The sequence below is a fragment of the Manis javanica genome, chromosome 15, assembly GCF_040802235.1.
Source record: "Manis javanica isolate MJ-LG chromosome 15, MJ_LKY, whole genome shotgun sequence".
Classification (NCBI taxonomy): domain Eukaryota; kingdom Metazoa; phylum Chordata; class Mammalia; order Pholidota; family Manidae; genus Manis; species Manis javanica.
The window spans coordinates 69,733,193-69,748,379 of NC_133170.1; the positions used below are offsets into that span (position 1 = coordinate 69,733,193).

Consider the following 15,187-nt stretch of genomic DNA (forward strand, 5'->3'; position numbering starts at 1 on the left):
GACCTGATTGTTTATAGGTCATATTGCATGATCAAAACCGAAAGTTTCTGTGATGAATGCCCTTGTACTGTTCACTATGTAAGAATTTATTCACTCTGTAAGAATTCGTTCACCATGTAAGAACTTGTTCGTTATGCTTCAGAAGATTGGAGACTGACGAGAATTAGGCTTGAGATGGATTAATGATTGTACATTGAGCATTGACCCCCCTATACTGAATTTTATTGTTGTTAACAACCATTTGATCAATAAATATGAGAGATGCCCTCTCAAAAAAAAAAAAAAAAAAAATCAACTGGTCTGGTGATTGCTTTTCAAATTTCAAAATATTATCTCACATTCACAAGTCACCCACCATAGAAACCTTTAGGAGTCTTGGTCTTCTTTAGGGTTCCAGGCTGTCAATCTGTGACCAAGAGATTCAGGACTCTATTTCGGGCTGAAGGCTCAGTGGGACTCCGGTGCAGGACCCGGCAGGTGTCCTCCCCGCGGGCCGGGGCGGAAGGCGCTGGCACAGCCCCGAGCCGGCTCACCTCGGCGGGGACGGGAACTCCCCTCGCAGCCGGCCACGCGCCACGCTCCCCTCTGGCACGGCACTGAGCGGCGCAGGCATGCTCCCCGCGGCCGCCTCGAAAATGTTTCATTTTTAAGGAAAGTAGGTATTTCTGTCTTGGTCTTCCAGTCTCTAAACATTATTAAACTAAGTACCAAGATGCTCAAGTAATATGGAAAAAAAAGAGCCAAATTTGATTTTGCTTTTGTGTCATAAGAAATATGTATTTGTTTTCTACCCCTCGTTCCTGGTTCAAAGCTCCTAAAGCCTTGGAATTTTCTGAGTGATGGGAGTGATAGGAGCATCTTATACAGAGCTCCTAAAGCCCTTGAATTTTCCTAGGTGACAGGACCATCTTTTGTTCTAATGAGGTGATTCTCAGTGGGCTCCTGAATAGCTTCAGGATGGGGGCTGGTCACCAAAAATCAAACCATGATTAGAGGCTTGGAAATTCCAGTCCTACCCAGGTAGGAAAGAGGAACAGAAAACTGAGTTAATAACTGATCATGCCTACATGATGAAACCTCCATAAAAACTCTAAAACTAAAGGATTGTAAGAGCTTCTGGGTACTCCCAACTCCATGAGGACAGAAGTTCCTGTGCTCAGGACCCTTTAGGACCTTGCCCTATGTATCCCTTAACCTGGTTGTTAATCTGTATTCCTTAATTATATCCTTTACAATAAACTGGTACATATAAGTATTTCCCTGAGTTCTATGAGCCACTATAGTAAATTATCGAATCTGAGATGGGGGTCATGGGAACCCCCAATTGGTTGCCAAATCAAATACAAGTGTGGGTAACCTAGGAAACCACTACTTGCAATTGACATCTAAAGTGGAAGGCAGTTTTGTGGACTAAGCCTTTAACCTGTGGGGTCTGTGCTAACTCCAGGTAGTCACTATCAGAACTGAACTGTAAAACACTCAGTTGGTGCCTGGAGATTGGAGAATTGGTTGGTGTGGGAACACCACATTTAGTGCCCAAAGTGTTGTAAGGAGAGAAACAGTTTTCCTTTAGCTTTTAAGTAGAATAACAGAATAATGAATTATAACATCTAATTCCCTAAAGCTCTAAAGTAGGAGAAAATAGGATACATTCTTAAATAATTCTTACTAAGTAAATGAGGTTAACAGTGAAGGTTAAGCCCTAAAGATCTACTAAAAATATTCTCATCCTAATTTGTCTAAGGAGAAATTTAGCTATGATTAAACAAGAGTACAGATGATCTCTTCAGGGTCTTAAAAACTAACTCTAGGAAACTTTGATTCTGTAAAATCGATGCCTAGGTATACTATCAAGTTAAATATGTCAATAGTAATGGGTTATCAGAAGATCAATACAGACTATATAAGAAAATAGCACTGCCTATTTACTTAGGGCTGGTGAAAAACTATACTTAAGCCAGACTTGGAAAGTTTCAGGCTTTGGTGCTCATTAAAAAAAAAAATTCTGAGACAAGACAGAACTTGCTGGGTACTTAGTGCCCTTAACTCTTGAAAGAGGCATGGAACTACATAAAATGCAGTTCTCATTTGGTATTGACCAAGATCTCCTAATCTCTAGATCAGAGCACTTTCTACTACTTTTCTTCTGATGGTTTATACAGTTGGGGAATATATTCTGTTACTGTAGCCTATTTGGGGCCCGTGGACTTTTGACAAATGATTTTTTTTTCTGTTCCAGTTCAGTGAAGTGGCATAAGGGTACTACAGCTGTACTGAGCCAAGTCTCCTCCCTGACCAGCTCAGAGTTTCTTATAGCTAGCCAAAACATCTAGAACATTGTGGCCATTTCCAAACTAAATTTTGGAGAAATAGGCTCTTATGACTTGACAGATCAGCCTAGTCAATCTATCTTGTCAGGCAGAAGTTTCTGTCTTATCAAATACACCTCTTCATAGGAAAATATCCAAAACAAGGTTCTGAATCCTTTCCCAACTGAGTAATAAACTGAATCCATTTTCAGCACTTGGAAACAGCAACCAATCTTGGTATACTACTTAGTTCACAATCTTAATTCCCTTGCTCAAACAGAAAAATCCAAAAAAAAACATTACGTTCATACAGAACCTTTAATTTTACAAAATATATCAGACATCCTATTTAATATTTCAAACATTTCTAGGAAATAGATTCAACCAGCAATGATTTTCATTTTACAGAAAAAAAACAAGGGATAAAAACCAAATAACTTCCTCAAAGTCATACAGATTCTCAATAGTAAAAATACAAAGAATCCAGGTCTCCTAACCCTAGGTTTATAGGTTTCTCCTGTTGTCTTAAAAGTAAAGCATTCCTATGAAACTTTTTGTAAGCCAAAGTGGCATAAAGCAAGGAAACAATTAATTTATATTAGCTTTTATGAACATTCCCAGACCCCAAAAATATCAAAGTCCTCTTTGATACTTTAGGACACATCTTTCTAATGGATGCACAAAATAAATTGTGATAAAGTACAGATGCTCACAAGCATTTCAAAGCTCTAGTGGCTTGATGCTGAGATGCTGAGCGTGATTCCTGGGGAAGGAGCTTGGCAGAGCCACTCTTGCTGCTTAGGGTGCACACTGCCTCCTTAATGGCTTGCTGTAAAACAAACACTGAATGCTATTTTTGCTTTTTGTCTTCTTCCATAAAAGTGAAAATCCTATTCAGACTTCTTTCAGTTAGCAAAAACAGGTTCAGAAATAATGTTGGTCTTTCTAAAAGTGAAGCGACATAAAGTAACTTTCAAATAGCAGAGGATACCTGTAATTTTGTTCCCTAATATCACTCTCCTAAACCTGACTAAGTGGGCCAGTAGAACTTTTTCATCTGAATTGTTAGCCTCAATTTAAAGAAAAGAGCCAAGTTAAATAGTAATTTTTTTCCTCCAGCTGACAGAATTTATCAGAAGGAAAGACAATAAAATTAACTTTTTATTTTAATCTATAAGAATCTGAACTTTTTTTTCTATTCTAAAGAATAATTTCACTATTTATTAAGAATTACTTACATCATATGTTCTCTGGAAAACTCCAAGCTAACCCTGAATATCCAAACGTTTAAGTGTTTTGAGCATATTTTCGATCCCTGACCTTCATTTACAAAATTTGTACAGAACAGCTCTGATAAAAGCATTTGACATTATAATAAAGACACAATGATACCTGGCCTAATGATCATCACATAAGTAGTTTTCCACTTCTGGCCAAGATGGCATTGGATTTACTTCCCTGCAAACAAACAAAAAAAACCCAGACAAACTATTTGAAACAATGGTTTCAAGACACTAGAGATCAGGTGACAATGGACAGTGATCTCTGAAACATGGGAAACATTAGATGAGCAATTTGACTGCCTCGGCTTACTTTCTAGAGAGAGTTTCCATGCTGCACTAGAGAAAGTGGAAACTCAGGCAGAGCCTGTCAGACTCTGAGTTGACAAGATATTTCTGAGAATGCAAGGAGACCAAGGCAGCCAGAGTTCATAGAACACAGAGCTGGGGAGGAAAGAGCTGTTCAGAGAATCCTAGAAATTTGCAGAGGGTCCTCTTGGAATATTCATCCAACTACTGAATGGTACACATGTGTAAGGGAACTAGCCAAAACTGAGGAAAGGAATACCTAAAAGGATTAGAGAACAGTATCTAGAGATTGCACAGGATCAAGAATAGTGCCTATTCTCACAAACAAGATTTGAAAAACAGCTAATTCAACAGGGCACAGAGTACTCAGGAAGGCCTTCCCTCAATACTGAGACTTAATTAGCCTGAGACTGAGCATTGCTCCAGACCTACCTAAAAAATCATAAAATACTATATTCCAAGATAGACCCAGGAAGAAACAGAAAATCTGAAAAGACCACTTACCAGGTATGAAACTGAATTGGTAATAAAAAAAAAAACACCCAACAAACAAAAGTTCAGGATCAGATGACTTCATAGCTGCATTCTACCAAACATTTAAAGAAGAGCTAATATCCATCCTCCTTAATGTATTCCAAGGTAGAAGAGGGAATACTTCCAAACTCAATGAGACCAGCATCACCCTAACACCAAAACCAAAGACACCAAAAATAGAAAATTATAGACCAATATACTTCATAAACATATATGAAAAAATCCCCAACAAAATATTAGCAAACTGAATTCAAAAATAAATCAAAAGGATCATCCGTCATGACCAACTTGGCTTTTTTTCCAGGGATACAAGGATGGTGGAATATTTGTAAGTTAATCAACAACATACTCCACATTAACAAAAAGAAAGATAAAAACTATATGATCGAGAGAAGGATTAGATGGTGGCATGAGAGGAGAGACAGAGGCTTCCTCCTAAAACTGGATACAATTAGAAAACATAGTCGGTGCAACTAATCCTGAGAGAGCAACAGGAAAGAGGATAGCATTAGACTGCACAACACCTGGAGAAAAGAGCAGACTTCACCGAATGGGTTAACGTACCAGAGCTGTGGCTCCAAGGGACCTGAGCCCTTCCCCCACACCAGCTCACCAGTGGGAGGAAGAGAAATGGAGCAGGGAGGGAGTGGAAGGCTTGGGACTGCTGAATACCTAGCTCCAGAGATCTGCGCTGGGAGCACAAACCTACATCTCATGGTGCTTTCATGAGACTCGCATGACTACCGGGTTGGGAAGTTAATACAGGCAGAGCTCCTGGGGAGAATGGGATTCCAGCCACTTGTGGAAAGCAGGGATCCATATCCGGCTGCTCTGGGACAAAAACTTATACTTGTGTGCCTGGCCCACTGGCTCAGGCAGTGGAGACAGGCACAGCAGCCAGGAGGCAGGGAACAGCTCTTTCCTCCCCCACAGGCACCAGTACAGCTCCCTTGCAACCCCTGACATTGCTTCAGGGGCTGAGCAGCTCCAGAATAGAGCTTATGGACACTAGAGGGTGCCATATACAAACATGAAATACCAAAGGAACCTTGTCCAGAGTAAAATTATTAATACAACTGCCAAGAAAGATTTAAATGATATGGACCTTGTGACTCTTCCTGAAAGGGAGTTCAAAATAAAAATCATCAACATTCTAATGGAGGTACAGAAAGACATCCAACAACTAGGAATGAATTCAGGTCGGAGATCCAATTGTTGGAAGAGCATGATGGAGGGTATTAAAAGCAGGTTGGATATGGTGGAGGAGACAGTAAATGAAATAGAAACTAGAGAAGAGGAATACAAAGAAGCTGAGGCACAGAGAGGGAAAAGGATCTCTAAGAATGAAAGAATATTGAGAGAACTGTGTGACCAATCCAACTGGAACAATATTCGCATTATAGGGAGACCAGAAGAAGAAGAGAGAGAGAAAGGGATAGAAAGTGTCTCTGAGGAAGTAGTTGTTGAAAACTTCCCCAGTCTGGGGAAGGAAATAGTCTCTCAGGTCATGGAGATCCACAGATCTCCAAACATAAGGGACCCAAGGAAGACAACACTAAGACACATAGTAATTAAAATGGGAAAGATCAAGGATAAGGACAGACTGTTAAAAGCAGCCAGAGACAGAAATAAGATCACATACAAAGAAAAGCCCATCAGGCTAACATCAGACTTCTCAGCAGAAACCTTACAGGCCAGAAGGGAGTGGCATGATGTATTTAATGCCATGAAGCAGAAGGGGTTGGAACCAAGATTACTTTATCCAGCAAGATTATCATTTAAATTTGAAGGAGGGATTAAAAAATTTCCAGATAAGCAAAAGATGAGAGAATTTACCTCCCACAAACCATGTCTACAGTGTATTTTGGAGGGACTGCTATAGATGGAAGTGTTACGAAGGTTGAATAGCTGTCACCAGAGGTAATAAAACCACAGTAAAGAAAGTAGAACAGCTAATTATGAAGCAAATGCAAAATTAAATTAACTACCCCCAAAGTCAATCAAGGGATAGACAAAAAGTACAGAATTTGATACCTAATATATAAAGAATGAAGGAGGAAGAAAAAGGAGGAGAAACAGAAAAGAACCTTTAGATTGTGTTTGTAACAGCATACTAAGGGAGTTAAGTTAGACTCTTAGACAGTAAGGAAAATAACCTGGAACCTTTGGTAACCACAAATCTAAGGCCTGAAATGTCAATAAGAACATACCTATCGAGAATCACCCTAAATGTAAATGGACTGAATGCATCAATCAAAAGACATTGAGTCACTGAATGGATAAAATAACAAGACCCATCTATATGCTGCTTACAAGAGACTCACCTCAAACCCAAAGACATGCACAGACTAAAAGTCAAGGGATGGAAAAAGATATTTCATGCAAACAATAGGGAGAAAAAAAGCAGGTGTTGCAGTACAAGTATCAGACAAAATAGACTTCAAAACAAAGAAAGTAACAAGAGATAAAAAAGGACATTAAATAATGATAAAGGGCTCAGGCCAAGAAGAGGATATAACCATTATAAATATATATGTACCCAACACAGGAGTACCAGCATAGGTGAAACAAATACTAACAGAACTAAAGGAGGAAATAGACTGCAACACATTCATTTTAGGAGACTTCAACACACCATTCACTCCAAAGGACAGATCCACCAGACAGAAAATGAGTAAGGACACAGAGGCACTGAACAACACACTAGAACACATGGACCTAATAGACATCTACAGAACTCTACACCCAAAAGCAACAGGATACACATACTTCTCAAGTGCACATGGAACATTCTCCAGAATAGATCACATACTAGGCCACAAAAAGAGCCTCAGTAAATTCAAAAAGATTGAAATCCTACGAACCAACTTTTCAGACCACAAAGGTATAAAACTACAAATAAATTGTACAAAGAAAGCAAAAAGGCTCACAAACACATGGAGGCTTAACAACACACTTCTAAATAGTCAATGGATCAACAACCAAATTAAAATGGAGATCCAGCAATATATGGAAATAAACGACAACAAGAACACAAAGCCCCAACTTCTGTGGGACGTAGCGAAAGCAGTCTTAAGAGGAAAGTATATAGCAATCCAGGCATATTTAAAGAAGGAAGAACAAACCCAAATGAATAGTCTAATGTCACAATTATCAAAATTGGAAAAAGAAGAACAAATGAGACCTAAAGTCAGCAGAAGGAGGGACATAATAAAGATAAGAGAAGAAATAAATAAAATTGAGAAGAATAAAACAATCGAAAAAAATCAATGAAACCAAGAGCTGGTTCTTTGAGAAAATAAACAAAATAAATAAGCCTCTAGCTGGACTTATTATGAGAAAAAGAGAATCAACACACATCATCAGAATCAGAAACGAGAAAGGAAACATCACGACGGACCCAACAGAAATACAAAGAATTATTAGAGACTACTATGAAAGCCTATATGCTAAGAAGCTGGAAAACCTAGAAGAAATGGACAACTTCCTAGAAAAATACAACCTTCCAAGACTGACCAAGGAAGAAACACAAAATCTAACCAAACCAATTACCAGCAAAGAAATTGAAGTGGTAATTAAAAAACTACCCAAGAACAAAACCCCGGCGCCAGATGGATTTACCTCGGAATTTTATCAGACATACAGAGAAGATATATAATACCCATTCTCCTTAAAGTTTTCCAAAAAATAGAAGAGGAGGGAATACTCCCAAACTCATGCTATCAAGGCAACATCACCCTAATACCAAAACCAGGCAGAGACCACACCAAAAAAAGAAAACTATGGACCAATATTCCTGATGAATGTAGATGCAAAAATACTCAACAAAATATTAGCAAACCGAATTCAAAAATACATCAAAAGGATCATACACCATGACCAAGTGGGATTCATCCCAGGGATGCAAGGATGGTACAACATTCAAAAATCCATCAACATCATCCACCACATCAACAAAAAGAAGGACAAAAACCACATGATCATCTCCATAGATGCTGAAAAAGCATTCGACAAAATTCAACATCCATTCATGATAAAAACTCTCAACAAAATGGGTATAGAGGGCAGGTACTTCAACATAATAAAGGCCATATATGATAAACCCACAGCCAACATCATACTGAACAGTGAAAAGCTGAGCAAGGGAAACAAAAGCAAAAATGAACAAGTGGGACTATATCAAGCTGAAAACCTTCTGTACAGCAAAGGACACCATCAATAGAACAAAAAGGTACCATACAGTATGGGAGAATATAGTCATAAATGACAGATACGATAAAGGGTTGACATCCAAAATATATAAAGAGCTCATACACCTCAACAAACAAAAAGCAAATAATCCAATTAAAAAATGGGCAGAGGAGCTGAATAGACAGTTCTCCAAAGAAGAAATTCAGATGGCCAACAGACATATGAAAAGATGCTCCACATCACTTGTCATCAGAGAAATGCAAATTAAAACCACAATGAGATATCACCTCACACCAGTAAGGATCGCCACCATCCAAAAGACAAACAATAACACATGTTGGTGAGGTTGCAGAGAAAGGGGAACCCTCCTACACTGCCAGTGGGAATGCAAATTAGTTCAAACATTGTGGAAAGCAGTATGGAGGTTCCTCAAATAGCTCAAAATAGAAATACCATTTGACCCAGGAATTCCACCTCTAGGAATTTACCCTGAGAATGCAGCATTCCAGTTTGAAAAAGACAGATGTACCCCTATGTTTATCTCAGCACTATTTACAGTAGCCAAGAAATGGAAGCAACCTAAGTGTCCATCAACAGATGAATGGATAATGAAAATATGGTACATATACACAATGGAATATTATTCAGCCATAAGAAGAAAACAAATCCTACCATTTTTTTTTGCAACAACATGGATGGAGCTAGAGGGTATTATGCTCAGTGAAATAAGCCCGCAGAGAAAGACAAGTACCAAATGACTTCACTCATATGTGGAGTATAAGAACAAAGAAAAACTGAAGGAACAAAACAGCAGCAGAATCACAGAACCCAAGAATGGACTAATGGTTATCAAAGGGAAAGGGACTGGGCAGGAGGGGTGGGAAGGGAGGGATAAGGGCAGGGAAAAAGAAAAGGCATCTTACTATTAGCATGTACAGTGTGGGGGGGCACACAGAGAACACAAGTAGTGAGTCTACAGCATCTTACTATGCTAATGGACAGTGACTGTAATGGGGTTTGTGGGGGGGTACTTGGTGAAGGGGGGAGTCTAGTAACCATATGTTCTTCATGTAATTGTAGATTAATGATAATAAAATGAAAAAAAACTGTATGATCATCTCAATAGATGCTGAAAAAGCATCTTACAAAATTTCACATCTATTCATGATAAAAACTCACAACAAAATGGGTATAAAGGCTACAAGCCTCAACATAATAAAGACTATCTATGACAGACCTAGAGACAACATCATACGTAACAGAAAGAAGCTGAGCTTTTCCTTTAAGATCAGGAATAATATAAGGATGCCCACCTCCCCACTTTTATTCAACATTGTTCTGGAGGTCCCCCCCATGGCAATCAGACAACACAAAGAAATAAAAAGGCATCCAGATTGGTAAAGAAGAAGTTAAACTGTCACTGTTTGCAGGTGTCATGATATTATACATAAAAACCCCTAAAGAACTCCAAACTACTAGAACTAATACCTGAATTCAGCAAAGTTGCAGGATACAAAATTAATACACAGATATCTGTTGCATTCCTATGCACTTTAACAATGAACTAGCAGAAAGAGAAATCAGGAAAACAATTCCATTCACAATTCCATCAAAAAGAATAAAATACCTAGGAATAAACCTAACCAAGGAAGTGAAATACCTATACTCAAAAACTACAAGACACTCATGAGAGAAATTAAAGAAGATATGAATAAATGGAAACACATCCCATGTTCATGGATAGGAAGAATTAATTGTCAAAACGGCGATCCTGCCTAAAGCAATCTACAGATTCAAAGCAATCCCTATCAAAATACCAACAGCATTCTTCAATGAACCAGAGCAAATAGTTCTAAAATTCATATGGAACCACAAAAGACCCTAAATAGCCCAAGCAATCCTGAGAAGGAAGAATAAAGCGGGGGGAATTATGCTCCCTGACTTCAAGCTCTACTACAAAGCCACAGTAATCAAGACAATTTGGTACTGGCACAAGAACAGAATAATAGACCAAAGGAACAAACTAGAGAGCCCAGATATAAACCCAAGCATATATGGTCAATTAATATGCGATAACAAAGCCATGGATATACAATGGGGAAATGACAGACTCTAAAACAACTGGTGTTGGCAAAACTGGCCGACTACATGTAAGAGAATGAAACTGGATTACTGCCTAACTCCAGACACAGAAGTAAACTCGAAATGGATCAAAGACCTGAATGTAAGGCATGAAACCATAAAACTCTTAGAAAAAAACATAGGCAAAACTCTCTTGAATATAAACATGAACAACTTCTTCATGAACATATCTCCACGGGCAAGGGAAACAACAGCTAAATGAACAAATGGACTATATCAAACTAAAAAGCTTCTGTACAGCAAAGGACATCACCAGTAGAACAAAAAGGCATCCTACAGTTTGGGAGAATATATTTGTAAATGACATATCCGACAAGGTGTTAACATCCAAAATATGGAAACAACTCACACACCTCAACACCCAAAAGCAAATAACCCAATTAAAAAAATAGATGGAGGATATGAACAGACAATTCTCCAAAGAAGAAATTCAGTTGGCCAACAGGCACATGAAAAGATGCTCCACATCACTAGTTATCAGGGAAATGCAAATAAAAACCACAATGAGATATCACCTCACACCAGTTATGATGGCCACTATCGAAAAGACTAGGAACAACAAATGCTGGTGAGTATGTGGAGAAAGGGGTACCCTCCTGCACTGCTGGTGGGAATGTAAGCTAGTTCAACGATTGTGGAAAGCAATACGGAGGTTCCTCAAAAAACTAAAAATAGAAATACCATTTGACTTGGGAAATCCACTCCTAGGAATTTACCTAAAGAACATAATTTCTCTGATTCAAAAAGACAAATGTACCCCTATGTTTTCTGCAGCATTATTTACAACAGCCAAGATACGGAAGCAATGTAAGTGTCCATCAGTAGATGAATGGATAAAGAAGATGTGGTACATATACACAATGGAATACTATTCAGCCATAAGAAAGAAACAAATCCTACCATTTGCAACAACATGGATGGAGCTGGAGAACATTATGCTCAATGAAATAAGCTGGGTGGAGAAAGACAAGTACCAAATGATTTCCCTCATTTGTGGAGTATAACAACAAAGCAAAACTGAACGAATAAAACTGAAGCAGACTCACAGACTCCAAGAAGGAACTAGCGGTTACCAAAGGGTAGAGGAGGGTGGGTGGGGAGGGAGGGAGAAGGGAGTTCTGGGGTATTATGATTGGTGCACATGGTGTCGGGGGGATCATGGGGAAGACAGTGTAGCACAGAGAAGGCAAACAGTGACTCTGTGGCATCTTACTATACTTTAGACAGTAACTGCAATGGGGTATGGGGGGGACACAATAACATGGGTGAATGTAGTAACCATATTGTTTTATCATGTTAAACCTTCATAAGAATGTATATGAATAATATATTAATAAAAAAGATTGTGTATCAATGATACTTAAAGAAAATAAGCCATATATTGGAAATATCCAACAGATATTTTTAAAAGCAACTATTATACTTTATATGTTCCATGAAGTAAAGGAAAATACTTGAAAAGATTTTCAGTTGGTGTTAGAAATGAGAATGTTTGTTACCTTGATTGTGATGATGATTTCTTAGCAGTATACATACGTAAAAAATTTTCAAATTGTACACTTTAATGTATATAATTTATTATATGTATAGCTCAATAAAGTTGTAAAAAAAATAAGTTAATTACATCTGTGCCAAGCAAAAGGTAAATGTCATTAAATGACTATTTTATAGATAGAGGAAACTGAATTTCAGAATGATTAAGTAGTTGCTTATGGTTATAAAGTCAGTCAGGTCCAGGATTCTAATGTAGACTTCTTTTACTTCCAAGACTATAATATTATCTCCTCATCCAAGAAAAAAATATAGCCTTAACTCTACTTAATTTATCAGGTTATTAGCAGGATTGAGTAAATTATATCTTAGATACTTAAATTCATATGAGATAGGTAACATATTAGCATATGGATTTCACACTACCAATTACATATTATTATTTTTCTAGTAAATTAAAAGAAATTTCCCCTTTAGCAAGAAGTCCCAGAGGAAACAACCAGCAGTGAGAACAGACTGCATTTTAACCTCTACGTTTTTCACATTCAAAGTCTCAGAAATACCTAAGAAACATAATATACTGATGGTACTGTGTGGGTTAAATCCATTGATAATATCCATGAAAGATACACAACCCATATATGATGATCTGTAGTATTTTCAAAAGCCAGTGTTTGCTATATTCCTTATGAAAAACCATGTAGTAATCTCAAAAGATGTTGTAGAGGAATGTGTTATTACATGGAAATACAGTCACAATATGTTGAATAATGAAATCATATTATAAAAACTATTAATGTATTATTTGGTTTGTCTTAAAATGTATATATGCACATAAAAAAAGACTAGAAAGACATATACAAAAAATATTAAAGAGTGATTATATCTGGGTGATTCTAATTATCTTTTTTGTGTCTCTGAATTTTCTATAATAAACATATAGTGTTTTTTTTAATATGGGAAAATAATAAAAGCTATTCTTTTAAAGTATAACAATAAACAAAAGGTCCTACTTCCAAGAATGGATTCTCTTTATTTCCTATTTAGATATGAGCATGCCTTTCTTACAAAGTACAGTCACAGTCTGTAAGCACTCACCTGTCCAACTGCTTGTAGGTTATAGCAAACAATGTCCTTATTGGCCACTGAAGTTCCATAGAGAAGTGTCTCAATGAGCCAGTATATTCCCAGAAGGAGGTCAGAGAAGCTCAGAAAAAAAAGTGGTCTCATCTGTCAAAGCAACAAAAGCCCCATTTCATAAATGAAGCAGCCAGGAAAATGCAACAATCAATTTTTTATGTTTGACCTTTCTAGTAGAAAACTGGGCATCATTTTTTCTGGGGCCTCTGCCACTGGGTGACTGTGGGGAATGTAAAGGAATACTCCAGATAGGAAGGAATCTATAATCACTACTATCTCAACTGTCCTAGAATCACAGTACTATACTCATGGATGGATTATTGGAACTTCTTTTCATAGATATACTCCTTCTTCAGATATAGGGTCAAAGGAAAGAATGAACAGATGAGAAATTTTGTGATGGGGCCATACCACAGATGGAAAATTCAAAGTGCTCTGGTTGCACAGCCAACACAATAGGTAATGATACCATGACAAGAATGTTTAGGGATATGGTTGAGGACTCAAAGAAAATGGGAACAGGTTTTTAAATTTTTAATATACCTTAATTTGCATTTCTCTTTTTTTATTTTTGAGGTTGTGAAAATTAATAAAGGGAAACCTCACTAAGTCAAGTCAGGGGGGCTACAAAGGGGAACCATACCACTGCCAATTAAAGGAAGACTTGTCAATTACAGGCTCCAATAGAAGAATCCTCAACACTAAAGAATCACCAATTACAGGCCCCAACAGGAAAATACAGACATTGCATCTCCTACAAGAAATGGACTACATACCATGATAACTCAGCCAATAAGAAACTGTCATCACCCTGAACTCTTGCTTTTCTTCAATGGACTTTGCTCAAAGCGACTCCTCCTAACTTCCTCCTTCTCCATAAATGAATGTTTCTCTCTTTTGTTTGTTGGACTTTCCTATGGTTTTGCTGTAGCTTGAATGTCCCTTATTGCAATTCACTGCTATTCCCAAATAAATCCATTTTGCTGGTAATGTAACTGGCTATTTCATTTTCATTTTGAAGGTTAAATTTTTAAATAATTTTGGTCCTTCTATAGATGTTTATTCAGAGAGACCCAAGAAGATTACAGAGAAGAAATATACCATGTTAATGGATTATAAGACCTAATGCCAGTTCTCCTAAATTAATATATAGATTAAATGCAATTTCAGTTATATCCCTACATATTTTCTTGCGGAGTTTGATAAGCTGGCTCTAAATCTGATATAGGAATACAATACATCAGTATAACCAATACACTGTGATGGAAAAGAAGAAAATGGATTTGTACTACACATATCAAAACAATATAAAGATACTGTGGGACTAGCACAGGGATGGGCAAATAGACCAATGGAATTGAATACAGTCCAAAACTAACCTAAATGTTTATATAGACTTTTGATAGATGATTGAGGTGGCTTTCTAAATCAATGGAGAAAGGATAGTCCTTTCAAAAATGATGCTATTGGGTTTCTATATGTTAAAAGAACAATTGAGTATCTATATGGGCAAGAATGAAATTGGGCCCCTACTTTCTACCTCACACACCCAAAAATCTGTTACAGCTAGTTTACAGACCCAAATGTGAAAGGCAAAAACTATAAAGGTTTTTTCTTTAGATAATATAGAAGAATATCTTCTAGTTATGGAAAATTTTCCTAAGCAAAACACAGAAAGTGCTAAAAGAAAGAACTGAAAAATGGAACTATATTTTCATGTCACAGACACCATGAAGAAAGTGAAAAGGAATGCCACAAAGTGGAAGGAGATATTTGCCATACATGTAACTT

The 15,187-nt window shown here is 37.4% G+C and overlaps 1 protein-coding gene across 6 annotated transcripts in view; it reads right to left on the reverse strand.

Annotated features, from left to right (window-relative positions):
* Positions 1 to 15,187, reverse strand: part of TMEM116 (transmembrane protein 116) — a 93,056-nt gene that overhangs the window by 55,735 nt on the left and 22,134 nt on the right. For 4 of the 6 annotated variants that reach the window (XM_037014514.2, XM_073222198.1, XM_037014515.2 and 1 more), the window contains exon 4: positions 13,355 to 13,486. The exons of the other annotated variants lie outside the window; for them this stretch is intronic. In XM_037014514.2, coding sequence (XP_036870409.1) covers positions 13,355 to 13,486 — 132 coding nt within the window. The remainder of the gene's footprint in view (positions 1 to 13,354; positions 13,487 to 15,187) is intronic. 6 annotated transcript variants of the gene reach the window in all.